The following is a 15,250-nucleotide window of genomic DNA, read 5'->3' as shown; positions in this document are numbered from 1 at the left end:
AAACAACAAGCCTACTCTACACTGCTCAAAACTCGCGTTTGAATCATCAGTGGCAAATTATTTAAATAAAAAAAAACATACTTACAGGCTGTGAGTCAGAAGCGCCAGACTGTCCTTCCTTGCAAAGTTGGAACTGCCCAACTTTATAGAAACAGCCTTTGTGCCACAGACGCATTAGGCTAATGGTTCAGGACTCATTCTCCATAAAATGCGCAGCACACATCTGAATATCTGGGTTGAACTGTTCTTGAACATTGTTGTAAATACAACTTAACCACTGATTTCTAGTCGTGTCCTCTTTTGGAAGGCCAAACAAAGTAGTTTCGCTTTCACAGCGACTCCACAACATGGTAGTGGCGGCAACAGCAAGAATTAAAGTTACGCCTTCTTTCTTTGCGTGAACATTTGTGCGGCGTTATGCAAATCTTCCCACATAGTGATGTAGACATGTGGGGGCGTGTTAGAACGAGCCTTTTTAGGTAGGCGTGGCTGACTCTTAACTTTTATAAAGAATATTTCTTTGGATTTGAGACTTTAGTCTTTGCAACTTTACAGATCTTCTTTATGCACCAAGAGCTTGTAACACTCCAAAGAGAAAGGAAAAATTGAAATCGCATCATATGACCCCTTTAATATCCTGATTTTTGGCATAAAAGAAAAATCTATAATTTTGACCCATACAATGTATTTTTGGCTATTGCTACAAATATACCCCAGCGACTTAAGACTGGTTTTGTGGTCCAGGGTCACATATGATGTTTACCTGGTGTTGTTTTTGACAGGCTGGGAGAAGCAGTGGACCGATGCCACATCAGCACCAGCTGGAGGGACAAAGTAAACAAAGCCAAGGCAACTACCCATCCAGCAAACTTGTATGTTTTCATATTTCATACACCACTGCACTGTATAATTCAGCTGTCAAGCCCCAGCATTTGATCACTGTCATTAGTTATACAATAAAATTACCTTTTACATTTACATTTATATAGTAGTTTATATTCTAATATCAGGTTTTCTTTATTAGCTTTCTCTTTTATGTTATACTTGAGACTTTAGTCTTTGCAACTTTACAGATCTTCTTTATGCACCAAGAGCTTGTAACACTCCAAAGAGAAAGGAAAAATTGAAATCGCATCATATGACCCCTTTAATATCCTGATTTTTGGCATAAAAGAAAAATCTATAATTTTGACCCATACAATGTATTTTTGGCTATTGCTACAAATATACCCCAGCGACTTAAGACTGGTTTTGTGGTCCAGGGTCACATATGATGTTTACCTGGTGTTGTTTTTGACAGGCTGGGAGAAGCAGTGGACCGATGCCACATCAGCACCAGCTGGAGGGACAAAGTAAACAAAGCCAAGGCAACTACCCATCCAGCAAACTTGTATGTTTTCATATTTCATACACCACTGCACTGTATAATTCAGCTGTCAAGCCCCAGCATTTGATCACTGTCATTAGTTATACAATAAAATTACCTTTTACATTTATATAGTAGTTTATATTCTAATATCAGGTTTTCTTTATTAGCTTTCTCTTTTATGTTATACTAAATGCTTAAAGGGGTCCTATTATGCTGTTTTACAAAGTCTTGATTTTGTTTTGGGGGTGCACTAGAACAGGCTCTCATACTAGGTTGTTCGAAAAACACATTATTTTTCACATATTTTACGCATGAACCGCTCGAATAGTTCCTGTATCAATTGAAGACTTCTGAAATACGAAATGTGCTGTGATTGGTTAGCTGGGCCAGTGTGTGTTGTGATTGGCACCACTCGGCACCTGGTCGGGAAATGTCACGCTCCTTACCATAGCCGCCTGCGAGCTTCAGTGTAAATATTGCGTCAAAATCAAATCAATTTGAGCGCAATTTAAACCCGGATGATTGTAACCACTCTAAGTTCGTCTGCCTTGGGAAAGCTAGCGTGTCTCTGACATAGTGATAACACTCGTTGCCTTCTCTAGTGCAGCTCAACCAGGTCTATATTTGTGATATCACAAATCCCGGAAAATATGCGTTGTAGTCCAAACATTTTTTGAAAAGTGATTTTGAAGTGGACTTTGAACTTTGTAAATTTGCAGATCTTTTTTATGCTCAAACAGAAACATTACAGACTAACTAAAGTTGAAAAAGTGAAAAAACATAATAGGACCCCTTTAATAAGTGTTTATTGATTTTTCAGGCCTCAGGTGGCAATATTAGACTTCTGAAGAGAAATGAGGATGTGAATATGGCTTTCGTACAAGGGCCTTCAAATAAGGTTTGTGGTTTGTGTGTGGAATGTTAAAGGGATGGTTTACCCAAAAATGAAAATTGTCCTAATTTACTGTTCCTTTTGTCATTCCAAAACTTTCTTCTGTGGAACACAAAATAAGATGCTTTGAAAAATGTCTGAGGGTTTTTTCATTCCAACGTTCTTAAAAATATCTACTTTTGTGGTCTGCAGAACAAAGTCATATAGGTTTGGAATGACATTGCGGGTGAAGAAATTAAAATTCTTAAAATTCTGTCATCATTTCTCACCCTCAAGTTGTTCCAAACCTATTACTTACTTTGCAGAACACAAAAGACAGATTTAACAGATAAAAGAAACTCATACATGTTTGGAACAACTTAAAGGGATAGTTCACCTTCAGTTGCTGGTCCCCCTGGACTTGCATTGCATAGTGTTTTTTTTTTTTTTTTCCATATTATGGAAGTCAATGGTGACCAACAACTGAAGGTAAACTATCCCTTTAAGGGTGAGGAAATTCTGGCAGATTTTTCATTTTCTGGATGATCTATACCTTTAAGGACCTTGTATATTTGCTTGAAAACATCTTGTATATCAACCAGTATTTTGGAAAGATAAAAGCTACAAATAAACCTGAACAAACCAGGACAACCATTATCCGTTCTTGGCTTCCTATTCAACTCATATCTAAATAAAACCAACTGCGTGACTATACGGATCACTGCAAGTCAGAAGGTAGATTGATATGCCTGTGCCAATTTACAATAAATAAACATCTAAAATAAATATTCCACTTTTCACTATTTCTCATGAGTCATGTGCAATGATTTCTGAATATAAATCATTACCTAAAAATAATAATTGCCAGATTTTTCTATAATTAGTATAATATTGTTTTTATTTACATTTATTTATTGATTTGTTTACAGGCATCTACAGAATTTGAGGAGCTTATAGCCAATCTGAAGATCTCAAAGGATTCTGAGCATGTCCAGGATCATCCACCTACAGAGCCCAAGAACCAATCAGGAGAGCCTCTTTCCCCACAGTCCTTTGCAATGGTGTGTAATCCATGGTTCCCGAATCCACAGCACAAAAGAGTGAAAAAGTATGGTTATTTAAATGTCTTTTGAATGTTTCAAGTATATATATTTTTTTTGTCTTTGAGCAGAAGGGAACTCTGGTATTGAAAGAAATGTTGAAGATTGACTCTGGACCAAGTGCCGCTGATTGCACTGGTGGCCAGGATTCAGCAAACCCCAGTGTTCAACAGCAGAGCAAGAGACGCTCCAGTAAAAAACTAGGTACTGCAATGTGTAAAATCAGAACCAGAATCAGTCTGGTCAGATTTCAGGCTGTGGAACTTTACTTTGTTGGCTAGATGATTAATTCTCAAACCTGAGATGTGCACAGTGAATAATTATTGGTGTTCTCTGTCTCTCAGCTGCTCGTATAAATACTCCTCAGACTGATGTGCCAGCAGCGACTCCTCATCCTCCTCCTCTGGCTGGCCAGCCACCCCTCCTGCTCAGCATGGCCACTGAACTCGGGCGAGTATGCATGGGGCTTGGGATGGGACCTCCAGAATTTGCCTTCCTCTACAACAGACAGGTTGGTCCATCTCACAAACCCCAACCACATCTGTGTAATCTGGAATATTGTGGTTTTTAGTAGACAGTAAATGCACAGGAGCTCATTAAAATGCCCACAACTGAATGTCAACAAATGAGATTAAACTAAAATATAGTTATTTAGTAATATGAAATGTAAATAATTTGTAAAGTGTGCTGCCTACAGATAGCATGAGAAAGAAAAGAACATCCATAATAGATATGCAAAAAAAAGCAAGCCAATCATCAATCAGTTCTATTTTTTATTTGATTTGGTTAGATCTTTACAACAACTGTAACCAGAAAGTTGGAGGAAGAATAATAAAATGCTCAATAGCCAAGCCATATATTGTCATAATTGACATAAAACAATGGGTTTGATTCACTAATAATTGTGTGGATTATTCGTATCTATACGCAAACATCTGACAAAAATTTCTGTCTAAAAGCCTGTTCACACCTAGACCAGTGTTTGGTGTGAAAATTTGGTGCAATAAACATTTTAATTTGAATGAACAGCAGTTAATGCGTCTGTTTAGAATGACACATACATCTGCATGCTGCAGTGTGTCAGTTCCTACATTTATAAAAATAAAAATTTATTTAGAATACATTTTTGGGCATAAGTTATTGATGAATATTGGAAGTTCATTCACAGATTTCAAGCACACATTTGTATGTAGTTCAGTGAATGAGACCTAATGTTTTCCGCCGCCTCTTTCTATCTTGTTTTCTCTTTTTCTGACAGAGTCTGACAATGTGTCAGGTGAAGTTGTCTAATGGCCTGCTGGTTCACGGTCCTCAGTGCCAGTCTGAAACTGAAGCTAAAGAGAAAGCTGCTCTCTTTGCCCTTCAACGATTGGTAACAGCAATTTGTGTTAAAAAAAAAGTCAATATATGATAGTACTACATGACTTTTCTCATGATATAATGAATTATGTGCCTTAATGGAAAATAGTGGAGTCTACAATTATTTTAGTATGCGTTAAGTCCTTGTTCACTGCCAAATGAAATCATCTTGTCTTTTGCAGAACTCACTGGGTTCATTGCCACTCCCTCCTCCCATATTCCCTGGAGTCCAGCAGATGAGGCCACTTGCGCCTCATCCCTCCATGTTTGGTCAGCCAGCAGGTCTGAGTCATACTGTCTGTTTTCTGGATACCGGTATTACCGGTGTTGTCACGCGTCGATTAACCGGTGGGAAAATTTCCTCACCGTCACAACCCTAGTAAACCTAAAACCATGTCTGCATTTGTGATCGGAGAAACGACAAACAACAAGTGCTACTCTACACTGCTCAAAACTCGCGTTTGAATCATCAGTGGCAAATTCTTTAAATATAAAAACATACTTACAGGCTGCGAGTCAGAAGCGCCAGACTGTCCTTGCAAAGTTGGAACTGCCCCACTTTATAGAAACAGCCTTTGTGCCACAGACACATTGTAGGTTATTCTGCAGGTTCAGGAAACAGTTCTCCATAAAATGTGCTGCACACATCTGAATATTTGGGTTGAAGTGTTCTGGAACAGTGTTGTAAATACAACTTAACCACTGATTTCTAGTCGTGTCCTCTTTTGGAAGGCCAAACAAAGTAATTTCGCTTTCACAACGAAACACACAGCGCCTTCACGACATGACGGCGGCGGCAACAACAATACTACAACGAGAATAAAAGTTACGCCTTCTTTCTTTGCGTGAACATTTGGGCAGTGTTATGCAAGTCTTCCAACACAGTGACGTAGACGTGGGGGCGTGTTAGAACGAGCCGTTTTAGGAGGCCGTGGAGGAGTCTTAACTTTTATAAAAGAATATCTCTTTGGATTTGAGACTTTAGTCTTTGCAACTTCAGGGATCTTATCTATACACGAACAGCTTGTAACACTCCAAATCCTGTTCTTCTAATTCAGTTGTTCTTTACTTTTACTCTAGATCTGATGTTTTATTTACACAGGTTGTCTTCTGATGCCCCCACAAGGCTATGGACCTCTTCATTGGGGGATGCAGTTTCCCCACCAGGGCCAGCCGTTCTATAGAGGAACTTTCCCTGGAGCACAGGCCCCTGTGCCATCAGCAGCCAGCGGATCCCACAATCAGTTTGTTCCCCTACAGGTGAGAACTTCCTAATAATATTGTCAAAAATATAGATTTAAAAAAAAAAAATACATATCGATTCTGAATATTTGAATGTTTGTTTCAGTACTCTTTTTTCCATACACTTGTACTAGCTGCACATTTCCGACATCAAGTTGATACACACAGTAGTGTCTGTTTTTATTAAATAAGAATATAGTCCATTACTCTGCGTGTTTTAGAACAAATCGTGACACTGTGATCAATTACACACGTGCAGCTCATGATCCAGTGTTTTCAGCATCTCAAAGCGGTTCAGTATATTTCCAGATAAATAGATTTTGAGCCACAAATAAATGTGAAGAGATTTTAAAATATTCAACAAATTCACAAATATTAAACAAAATCAGCAAAATCATGTGGTGCAGCTGGAAAGAAAAAAACATGAAAAACGGGTAGTTCTATGACCCTCATGACTAGGGTTGGGTAATGAGAACCGGTTTCAAATTTCCAAGAACCGGGTATTCGATAATACGTGTGCATTCTGATTCCTGCGTTCGCATTCTAATGTGATTTTAAACCATTTAAGTGCAAAAAGGGTCCGTTCTAGTAGTTCCGGACCTGGAACTGATTTCTCTTTCACATTTTGTGACCAATATGGCCCAGATTAAGTCATTATATCCTCGTAAACAGGATTTTTATCTATATTGAATGTAAACGGATGAGAAAGAAAACGCATGTGTAACAGTATTTTTAGATCCGTGTGCATTCGGTGTTAAAGAGACGGCAGCCAAATAAACGTGCTGCCTGTCATTAATGTTAATCAAAGAACAAAAGAAAATCATTCACTGATCTAGACTGAATATCTTTCGTAACTTTAATGAGGATTAATCTATATTTTATTTATTATGAATAGAAAAACTTTGCAGTGTTTCAAAACTTCTAATTTCAATTTCTGAAATTTGTTCATTTGTATTTATTTATGCTATTGTTAACTGATTTGTTTGTTCCTATTTGATTACTGACTAGTTACTTGTCTCTAACAATTGAATGTTTGAAATGTATATTAGTCTAGTTGTTTTTGCTGTGCTATTTTTGTTAAAACCATAGGCAAAAGTTCCGCTTGTAGGCCTAAGTGTTCTGTGGGCTGCTGATTTTTGCTCATGTTATTCAGCTGCAACAGAATGATTTGTAAAAAGACACAGAATAATATGTTTGACATCTGAATGTTTGACTGTTTTGACTGTTTTTTTTTTTTTTCCTTATTGGAATCAAAACTAGGAATCGAAAAGAATTGGAATCGATAAGCAGTATCCGAAATCGGAATCGGATACCCAACACTACTCATGACTGTGCATCAAGGTCAAAATGTCTTTTAAAATGTTAGGTAGTTTGATCTGTTTATGACCAGTCAAGATTAGTTCAGGTTGTAAAAAGTCATGTGGTGGAACTCCCCAGAAACTTCTATGATATTTATGAATTTGCCTTAAACTGTACTTAAAAACTTTTTAGAAAATAATAAATATAAACACAGATTTATTAAAGTTATTATTATGAAAATATGTTGTTAAATATGAACTTTGCTTGAAATTGCTATAAAACTCATTCAAAATACATATCACAGACACACTTATTTGTCATTGACCCCTTTATCCTGATATATCACTGTAGCTATAACATGCCATTGTGTCTTTAGGTGACCAAGAAGAGAGTTTCAGGCAGAACCAAGAACCAAGAGGCAAAGCAAGTGTGTGGACTGGCTGCTTCTGCCCCAATGCCTGCATCAGCCCCCAAGACCCCCCCACCCATCGGCACCCATGAGCCTGCAGATAAGCACACGCCCACCACACCCAAGACGCCCAGGCCGAACGCCAATCCTCACATGCCCGGCTCGGCCTCCAAGCGGAAACACCGGAAACTGGCAGTCAATTTCGAGGCTGCTAAAGTGACGGACTGAAATCATTTTCCTGCACCGTCCATCTCTCGACAAAACCCGACATTTCATAGCATGAAACAAGATGTAGTTGTCCGTCTTCATGATTCGATCACGCTTGGTGAGACAATGTATTTGTCACTGGCATCGAATTAGTTTTGTATTTGTTTTAGTTGGCATGTTTTGAGTGGAGGTAGTGGTGGAAAACATTTTTATTGATATTGATTACTGCACCGAAATGATCACGGAATCATGAAATGGGTTTTACATTTACCTCAGCGTTTTCCTTTCTTTTTCTTTTCCTTTTTTTGACCCAAATCAGGTCCTTAAGCTTTTATCATGTTCACTGGTTATTTTGTGATGCTGGATTTTAATATTCAAAGTGCAATAATTCGTTTTGTAGACAGGACGTTATGCACAAGGAAGTAATACAATGTGGCACAAGCTGCTGCAATACAACATCTGTACTCGCATTCCATTTTTTCTATCTATTGCACAGTGTGGCAGTCCAGCACGGAAGGATAGAGATAATGCTATCGCACGGTGTTACTCAGAAAGCAGTAAAGCTGTCAGACTGAACCCTTGGATCTAGTTTCAGAGGTTCAAATTTAGACCAGTTCTGTGCTCAAAGATTTGTTGGAAGCATTCTATGGAATTTTTCATTATGTTCGCCAAACCAGGAAGCACACTGATTTAAGCAAATGTAATCTATGTGGATCATTGAATGTCTGTGTGTTTGTGTGTCTATATAAGACTAATCATGGTCGGGCAGGGGATACAAACTTCACAAAATTGTGAACATTTCGAATTGGTTTTATTTTTGTATTAGCCTTCCTTTATTTCTAGGGGAGATGTTTGAGTTCTGTGGTTTTAAAATGAATTTTGTGTATTTAGATCTATGGATTTTATATGCACCATTTTACAAATGGATAAATAACAATTGTTAATATTTCTATGCTGGCACCCTTTTTGTTTTCATCTTCTCTGCGTATTTGTATCCTGCCAGATCTCTTTTGTCCAAGTTTTAAAAGATCGCAAGTAAACCCTTTTATTTTTAATGCCATTTGAGTTGTTTATTTAATGACTTGAAACCAGAATGACAAAAAAAAAATGAGTGCACCGCTTAACAGGATGGTGTGCTATAAATGAACATTTTGTTATCATAATAAACATTTTGCTATCATAATGCCTATGATTTTGTGATCATTATTATGGCTTCTCAGTAGTGTTTTGATGATGCTGACATGATTTTGAACTCTCTTTTGAAATAGTTTTATTTCCTTAAAAATCCAACACAAGCAAAAAATAATATGGTCTCTAATGGCCTGGCTTATAAAACTGTTCAGTTGTGACCTCAATTTAAAGGCCAACCCAGAAAATATATGTTAACAAGTTGCTATTAGAAATGCAATGATTGTCTGAGCAGCTTATTAGCGAAAATTCTGCAGCTTCTAAGTTCATGTTTGAAGCATGGTTGTTACTCATGTTTCAACATGTAATGGTCTCTTCCAGTAATGTTAATCAGACTTTAATTTGCTCATAAATCAACAGACAAACATTCTAAAATTCCAGAAGGGAGCACATGGCTCATAAATGCTAATAATTAAATAATTCTATTAAGAATAAAGTAATATACAAATGTTTGCACAAAAGTGCCAGAGTGTCCATGAGAACCATTCAAAATTCATAAAATATATTACACGTCTTTACTTTTTGACAATTTTCTCCAAGCAGGTGCTGTAGTCCCTTATGATTTATTATTGTGTATTGGATCCAGTTTATATGGACCCTATTCACAGACTGTGATGACCGTTCCCACAGTTATTTATACCATAAATCTAAAGTGTTTTTTTTTTTTCATTTTTAAAACAATTACTGTATACCACGTATAATATGTATATAACGTATATACACTCTAAAAAATGCTGGGTTAAATATAACCCAGTGCTGGGTTAAAAAGGGACAAACCCAGCTATTGGGCTGTTTTGACCCAGCGTTTGGGTTCAAAACAAACCAACTGCTGGGTCAAAACAACCCAACCACTGGGTCAAAACAACCCAATAGCTGGGTTTGTCCCTTTTTAACCCAGCGCTGGGTTATATTTAACCCAGCATTTTTTAGAGTGTAACATTTGGCAAATGTCTCTCTTCTGACCGCCATAATCTCTCTTTTGTAAAGTCTTACAAATGCTATCATGGATTTTTTTTTTTTTTTTTTGCTGTTGGAACAAATTTAGACACGAAAGTTATATTTGTTGTAGTTTCCTTTCACCTTATTCTTCAACGCGGAAGTAAGCCATTTTCTGTGAATGTGTGAGACTTCCAGGTCATTAGCCACTGTAGGGTATAACGAGAAGAATAACAAAGTGCAGTAAAAGACAAAACTGTTTGCACTACATTTAAATTACATTTAGTCATTTAGCAGACGCTTTTATCCAAAGCGACTTACAAATGAGGACAATGGAAGCAATAACTAGTATAACAAGTCTCAGTTAGCTTAATGCAGTACACGTAGCAATGTTTTTTTTTATATAATAAATAAAAAAAAAAGAATAGAGCAAGCTAGTATTAGAGGCCTTTTTTTTGCTTTTGTTAATTGTATAATAAATAAAAAGAACAAAATAGATATAATACAAAAATATTAGAGAAGCACTACAAACCAGTGTGTTCATAATTAAGATAATACATAAAAATAATATGGTAAGACACCAATTTGCAATATCAAACAGCAAAACGAGTTGTTTTGTACAGATAAAAATAGCTGGAAGCTGATGAGAGCGGAAGCCAGACCCATCAAATTTACAAATTGACTGCCCGCTATTACAGGAAAATTAAGGTGACTAGAAGTTCATCCAAATATGAATATGTCCTCTTGTAAGAACCCTGGAATTTATTGGAGGTTTGGAGCTTTCTAATGTTAAATGTAACAATTTCTGGATTAGAAAAATCCTTATTAAGAAGTTTAGCTGTCATCCTAAAGCATTTTATAAGTGGAAAATAAATGACCCTTTTCATTCTACTATTAAAATATGGGCCGGTATTAACAAATTTCTGTTACCTAACAAGATGAAAGAACTTTACTATAAGATTCTTCATATGTACTATCCCTGTAATTCTTTACTCTCAAAATTTAAGTTGGACATCTCTTCGTAATGCACATTCTGTAATTCTAATTTGGAAACAGTATCACACTTATTTTTTGAATGTGAGTATGCAAAGGATTTTTGGAAAGAAATGTCTTGGCTTGTTTTCTCAGCTTACAACAAACTTTTTAGTTTTGAGGTAATTAATGTACTATTTTTAATTTGGGAATGAGGATCAAAGGAGCTGGATGATATCTTAAAGGGGTCATATGATGCTTTTTTAAAGATCATTATTTTGTGTATTTGGTGTAACAGAATATGTTGACATGCTTTAATGTTCAAAAAACACATTCTTTTTCAAATACTGTACATTATTGTAGGTCCTCTATGCCCCGCCTCTCTCAAACGCTTCGTTTTCTACAAAGTCCCTCCTTCCGACAAGCGCAGTCTGCTCTGATTGGCCAGCTGACCCAGTGCATTGTGATTGGCCGAACACCGCAAGCACTCGTCGGAAATGTAACGCCCCTTACCATAATCGCGAGCTTCATCTTTCAAAATAAATGTAAAGACAGAGCCCGAAAGGGGAACAGAGTCGCGTGACAGACACAGTGATGAAGCTGGTATGTGTTTGCAGTACACAAGCCACGGTTAAGACAGCTAACTCCACTGTGATGTGACCCCCCCCCTCTCACTGAGTGTATGCCCCATTTTAGGATTTTTTGTATTGATTTGAAATTATTTTATGAATCTCTCTGCTCTTCACTTAACAAGAAATCTGTTAAAACTACTGTATTGATAGGAAACATATTGACTTTAATGTAAACCTCCTGTGCATTCTTTGAAGTTGACATTTTATATGTAATTTTCCATTTACGTTATTTTTTATTGTAATTTATTTATGATCAATTTATAAAAAGGAAAGAAAAGATGTTTAATTTTTTGTTTTTGTTCTTTATATTTCATTTTTATTATTCTTTATATATTTGTTTTCTGTATTCTGGTTGTGTATGTAATTTATTGCTATGACTGTATCCCCTGTGAATGTTATATCTTCAATAATAAATTTTTTATTTTTTTTTAAAGAACCCTGGAATGTGAAAAGGCTGTTTTTCCGAATAGCTCCATTGTTTAGCAGCGAGTGCACATGACGTCAGCAGGCTGAAATTGCTGCTCTGTCTCTTTAAGAAGTCTCCACACCTATCGACTGATGTGTGACGTGCTGAATTGTACTGTTGTACTTAATCGACCGCCTATATTTTGTTGGTTGTACTGAGATTGACCCGTCCACCTCAAGTTTTCGGTAACTTTTTATCTCTCACTGTAGAAAATAAGCGCCTGTTTTTCGGCTTAAATCGCAACTGTAAACGTTAGATGTTTAAAATAGGGCGCGAGGTCACATGCGCGAGTTTGGGAAAGTTTGGGGCACACGTACATAGGTTTAAGATTATTATTTGTCCATTCAAAACACACCTTCAGAACAATGATGTGAACACATTGAATCGGCCTTCTTAACGGATTAAAAATCTGCCAGTGGTCTGGCATTCAAGCCTATTGGGGAATGAAACTCAAAGGTCTACGGAGCAAAGTTGAAAACGGGATCATTTGACTCAAGTTTGGATCCTCCCTGACATGCTCATAGCCATGGTGACTAAAGTATCCTTGCGGCTTTCTGAATGAACACATTGTGCAATGGGGACTCAGAGAAACGGGTTCAGCAAACGAGAGACTTTCATTCTCTCTGTTGATGTGGGAACAACCTCCATCAGGTGCCATGTGTACGATAAGAGCGCCAGTATCAGGGGGTCCTGCTCCGCGAAGGTAAATGACCGCAGGCTGACTGTTGGACTGACTTGACAGGATTGTGCCAGTGCCTTACACGCGTGAGAAATCTGATGGCAGCTTCCTTGTTACAGGTGTCCCTACTTTATCCTCAGCCTGGATGGGTAGAGATTGACCCTGATGATCTGTGGAAAGACTTTGTGACTGTAGTCAAAGGAGCAGTTCAAGGTCAGACACCTTTATTTAAGCATACAACGCCCCCCAAATCTTTTTGGACACTTAAATTACTTTTTAAAAAAAATTATAAATGTCATTGCATCAGAAGTCAAAACATCAAACCTAGTGGCATGCTTGCTTGCTTGCAATCAAATTATGTTAAACAAATATCGCACATTAAATAGCAAGCTGCAATCAATCTTTCTGTGTTTTGTGGGGATAAATTGTATTGTAATTACGTTTATTAAATCTTGAGTATTTTCACTGGTGTTGCCAGATTAATCAAGCCCATACGTCTGCATGTGCATTTTTAACTGGTTTATTATATAAAATATTATTAATTATACATTTTTATTACTATAATAATTTTTTTGTTGAGTGTCACAGTAAGTGAAACTAATTAACAGCAGATTACGCATTATTAAAGTTAGTATTATTGCACATTATCATATGTTAATGTGTGATATGGACACGTTACAATTTTACAGTCCAAACGTCCAGTATACTGGACATCAAAAGTCACACAAAAATTGTTCTACGAAAATAAGAATATAGTAGCATTTTACAAAAGCATTTAATATTATAGCATTACTTTCACTTGCTGCCTTTTATGAATGTAATTTTATATTAACCAACCAACTAACTAACAAACAAACACACACAAAAAATAAGGCAGTATGGAAAGAGAATCTAAAACATGAATCCAGCATACTGGATGTTTGGTAAGAGAAGGTGTTAATGTACTTTTCAGGGCTACTGTAAATCATTTTGATGTGCTGTCTGATATATTAGTGGTTCTCATCCAAGGGTTTGAGGCCCACTAGAGGTGCTTAGCAAACATCCAGGAGGGCCTCAATAATTCTTAAAATTATTTAAATGTAGTTATATGAACATTGTCTTAATTGAAATGCAATTAAAGCTATATAAAGATGTGAAAACCCATTACACTGACATAATCTTTTTTTTAGACATCAGTTATATTTACTGCAACAGAGGTGCCAGGAGTGCATATCAGTTTAGATAGAAGGGCCTCTAAATATTGTCTCGGACAAAGGGAGGCCTTGGAGTCAAAAAGGTTGAGAACCCCTGTGATGAATGTAGGTCCATGAGTTTAAAGGTCCGATGAAGGTTATAATAGTGACAAGACTCCTCTCCTCTTCTCTCTCTTTGGTTTAGATGCAGGCTTACAGATGTGCCAAATGGAAAGTCTGGGCATCTCAACCCAGAGGGCAACGTTCATGACGTGGGACAGGTTCGTATACATTACATCCTGTGATTGTTCGGCAGAAAACTTAGTGAACTGACTGAGGCGGCATATATTCTTTTGTTATCATTCCCAGAAACACGGGAAAACCGTTTCATAATTTCATCACCTGGCAGGACTTGAGGGCAGCCGAGTTGGTGAGATCGTGGAACTGGTCCTGCACTATGAAGGTGAGGCTGCTGTGGATGTCATCTTGGAACATATTTGTTCATTTCAGACTCTCCTTGTGATTAACACTGTTGTATTAGGGAGTGTTTTATGTCTAGACGTGATCCGAACAGAAATACTAGAGAATGTCAGAATCTCATTGGACAATTACTGGAACAGATCAGTCAACATAATCCAAATGACCACATCTTGGATTGACATTCACAATTCATACATTATTGCATTATTATTACTGTTCAAAAGTTTTAATAATAGAAAAGATTTCCATTTCTAATAAATGCTGTTCTTTTGAACTTTCAATTCATTAAAAATCCTGAAAAAAGGGCATTGTTTTGAACACAAAATATCTATTCTGAACAATTTTGAAATGTTTTTTGAGCACAAAATAACTATTTTGAACAATTTTGAAATGTTTTTTGAGCACAAAATCAGCATATTAGAATGATTTCTGAAGTATTGTTATATATATATATATATATATATATATATATATAAATAGAAAAGTTTTTTAATTGTAATAATATTTAACGGTATTACTGTTCTTACTTTATTTTGATCAAATAAATTCTGCCTTGGTGAACATAAGAGACTTTTCAAAAACTTACCAACTCCTTACTAGGCTTGCGGCGATAAGACGGTGTTGACGGTGATACCGTTGTTAAGCCGCAACACCGGTTATGTCATTTGCCCACCGTGGCACTGACCCCCACCGTCGTTTAGATTTTTTATAGTAATAAAAATCATTTAGTTCAGTAAAAGAACAGGCACTACAATTAAAAACTGAACGCTGCTGCTCAATGTAGCGTGCCGAACGACAGTCGCATCACACAGATCAGATTTCATTTCTCCAGTGAGGAGAGTGAGTCGAGCTGACTGACAAGAAGAGTG

The 15,250-nt window shown here is 36.8% G+C and overlaps 2 protein-coding genes across 2 annotated transcripts in view; both read left to right on the top strand.

Moving 5' to 3' along the window:
* The window catches only part of xrn1 (5'-3' exoribonuclease 1), a 30,383-nt gene extending 21,346 nt beyond the window's left edge, over positions 1-9,037 (top strand). Inside the window, exons 34-42 of the mRNA XM_016235409.1 lie at positions 783-872; positions 2,190-2,267; positions 3,170-3,301; positions 3,412-3,544; positions 3,685-3,851; positions 4,599-4,712; positions 4,882-4,981; positions 5,802-5,959; positions 7,617-9,037. Coding sequence (XP_016090895.1) covers positions 783-872; positions 2,190-2,267; positions 3,170-3,301; positions 3,412-3,544; positions 3,685-3,851; positions 4,599-4,712; positions 4,882-4,981; positions 5,802-5,959; positions 7,617-7,877 — 1,233 coding nt within the window. The 3' untranslated portion in view covers positions 7,878-9,037. The remainder of the gene's footprint in view (positions 1-782; positions 873-2,189; positions 2,268-3,169; positions 3,302-3,411; positions 3,545-3,684; positions 3,852-4,598; positions 4,713-4,881; positions 4,982-5,801; positions 5,960-7,616) is intronic.
* Positions 9,038-12,150: 3,113 nt separating this feature from the next.
* gk5 (glycerol kinase 5) overlaps positions 12,151-15,250 on the top strand; it is a 15,104-nt gene continuing 12,004 nt past the window's right edge. Inside the window, exons 1-4 of the mRNA XM_016235435.1 lie at positions 12,151-12,753; positions 12,849-12,942; positions 14,107-14,182; positions 14,271-14,364. Of these exons, the coding sequence (XP_016090921.1) occupies positions 12,625-12,753; positions 12,849-12,942; positions 14,107-14,182; positions 14,271-14,364 (393 nt within the window). The 5' untranslated portion in view covers positions 12,151-12,624. The remainder of the gene's footprint in view (positions 12,754-12,848; positions 12,943-14,106; positions 14,183-14,270; positions 14,365-15,250) is intronic.

This window comes from Sinocyclocheilus grahami, unplaced genomic scaffold, assembly GCF_001515645.1.
Source record: "Sinocyclocheilus grahami isolate Dianchi unplaced genomic scaffold, SAMN03320097.WGS_v1.1 scaffold467.1, whole genome shotgun sequence".
NCBI lineage: Eukaryota > Metazoa > Chordata > Actinopteri > Cypriniformes > Cyprinidae > Sinocyclocheilus > Sinocyclocheilus grahami.
This window is presented reverse-complemented; position numbering and strand designations above follow the sequence as displayed.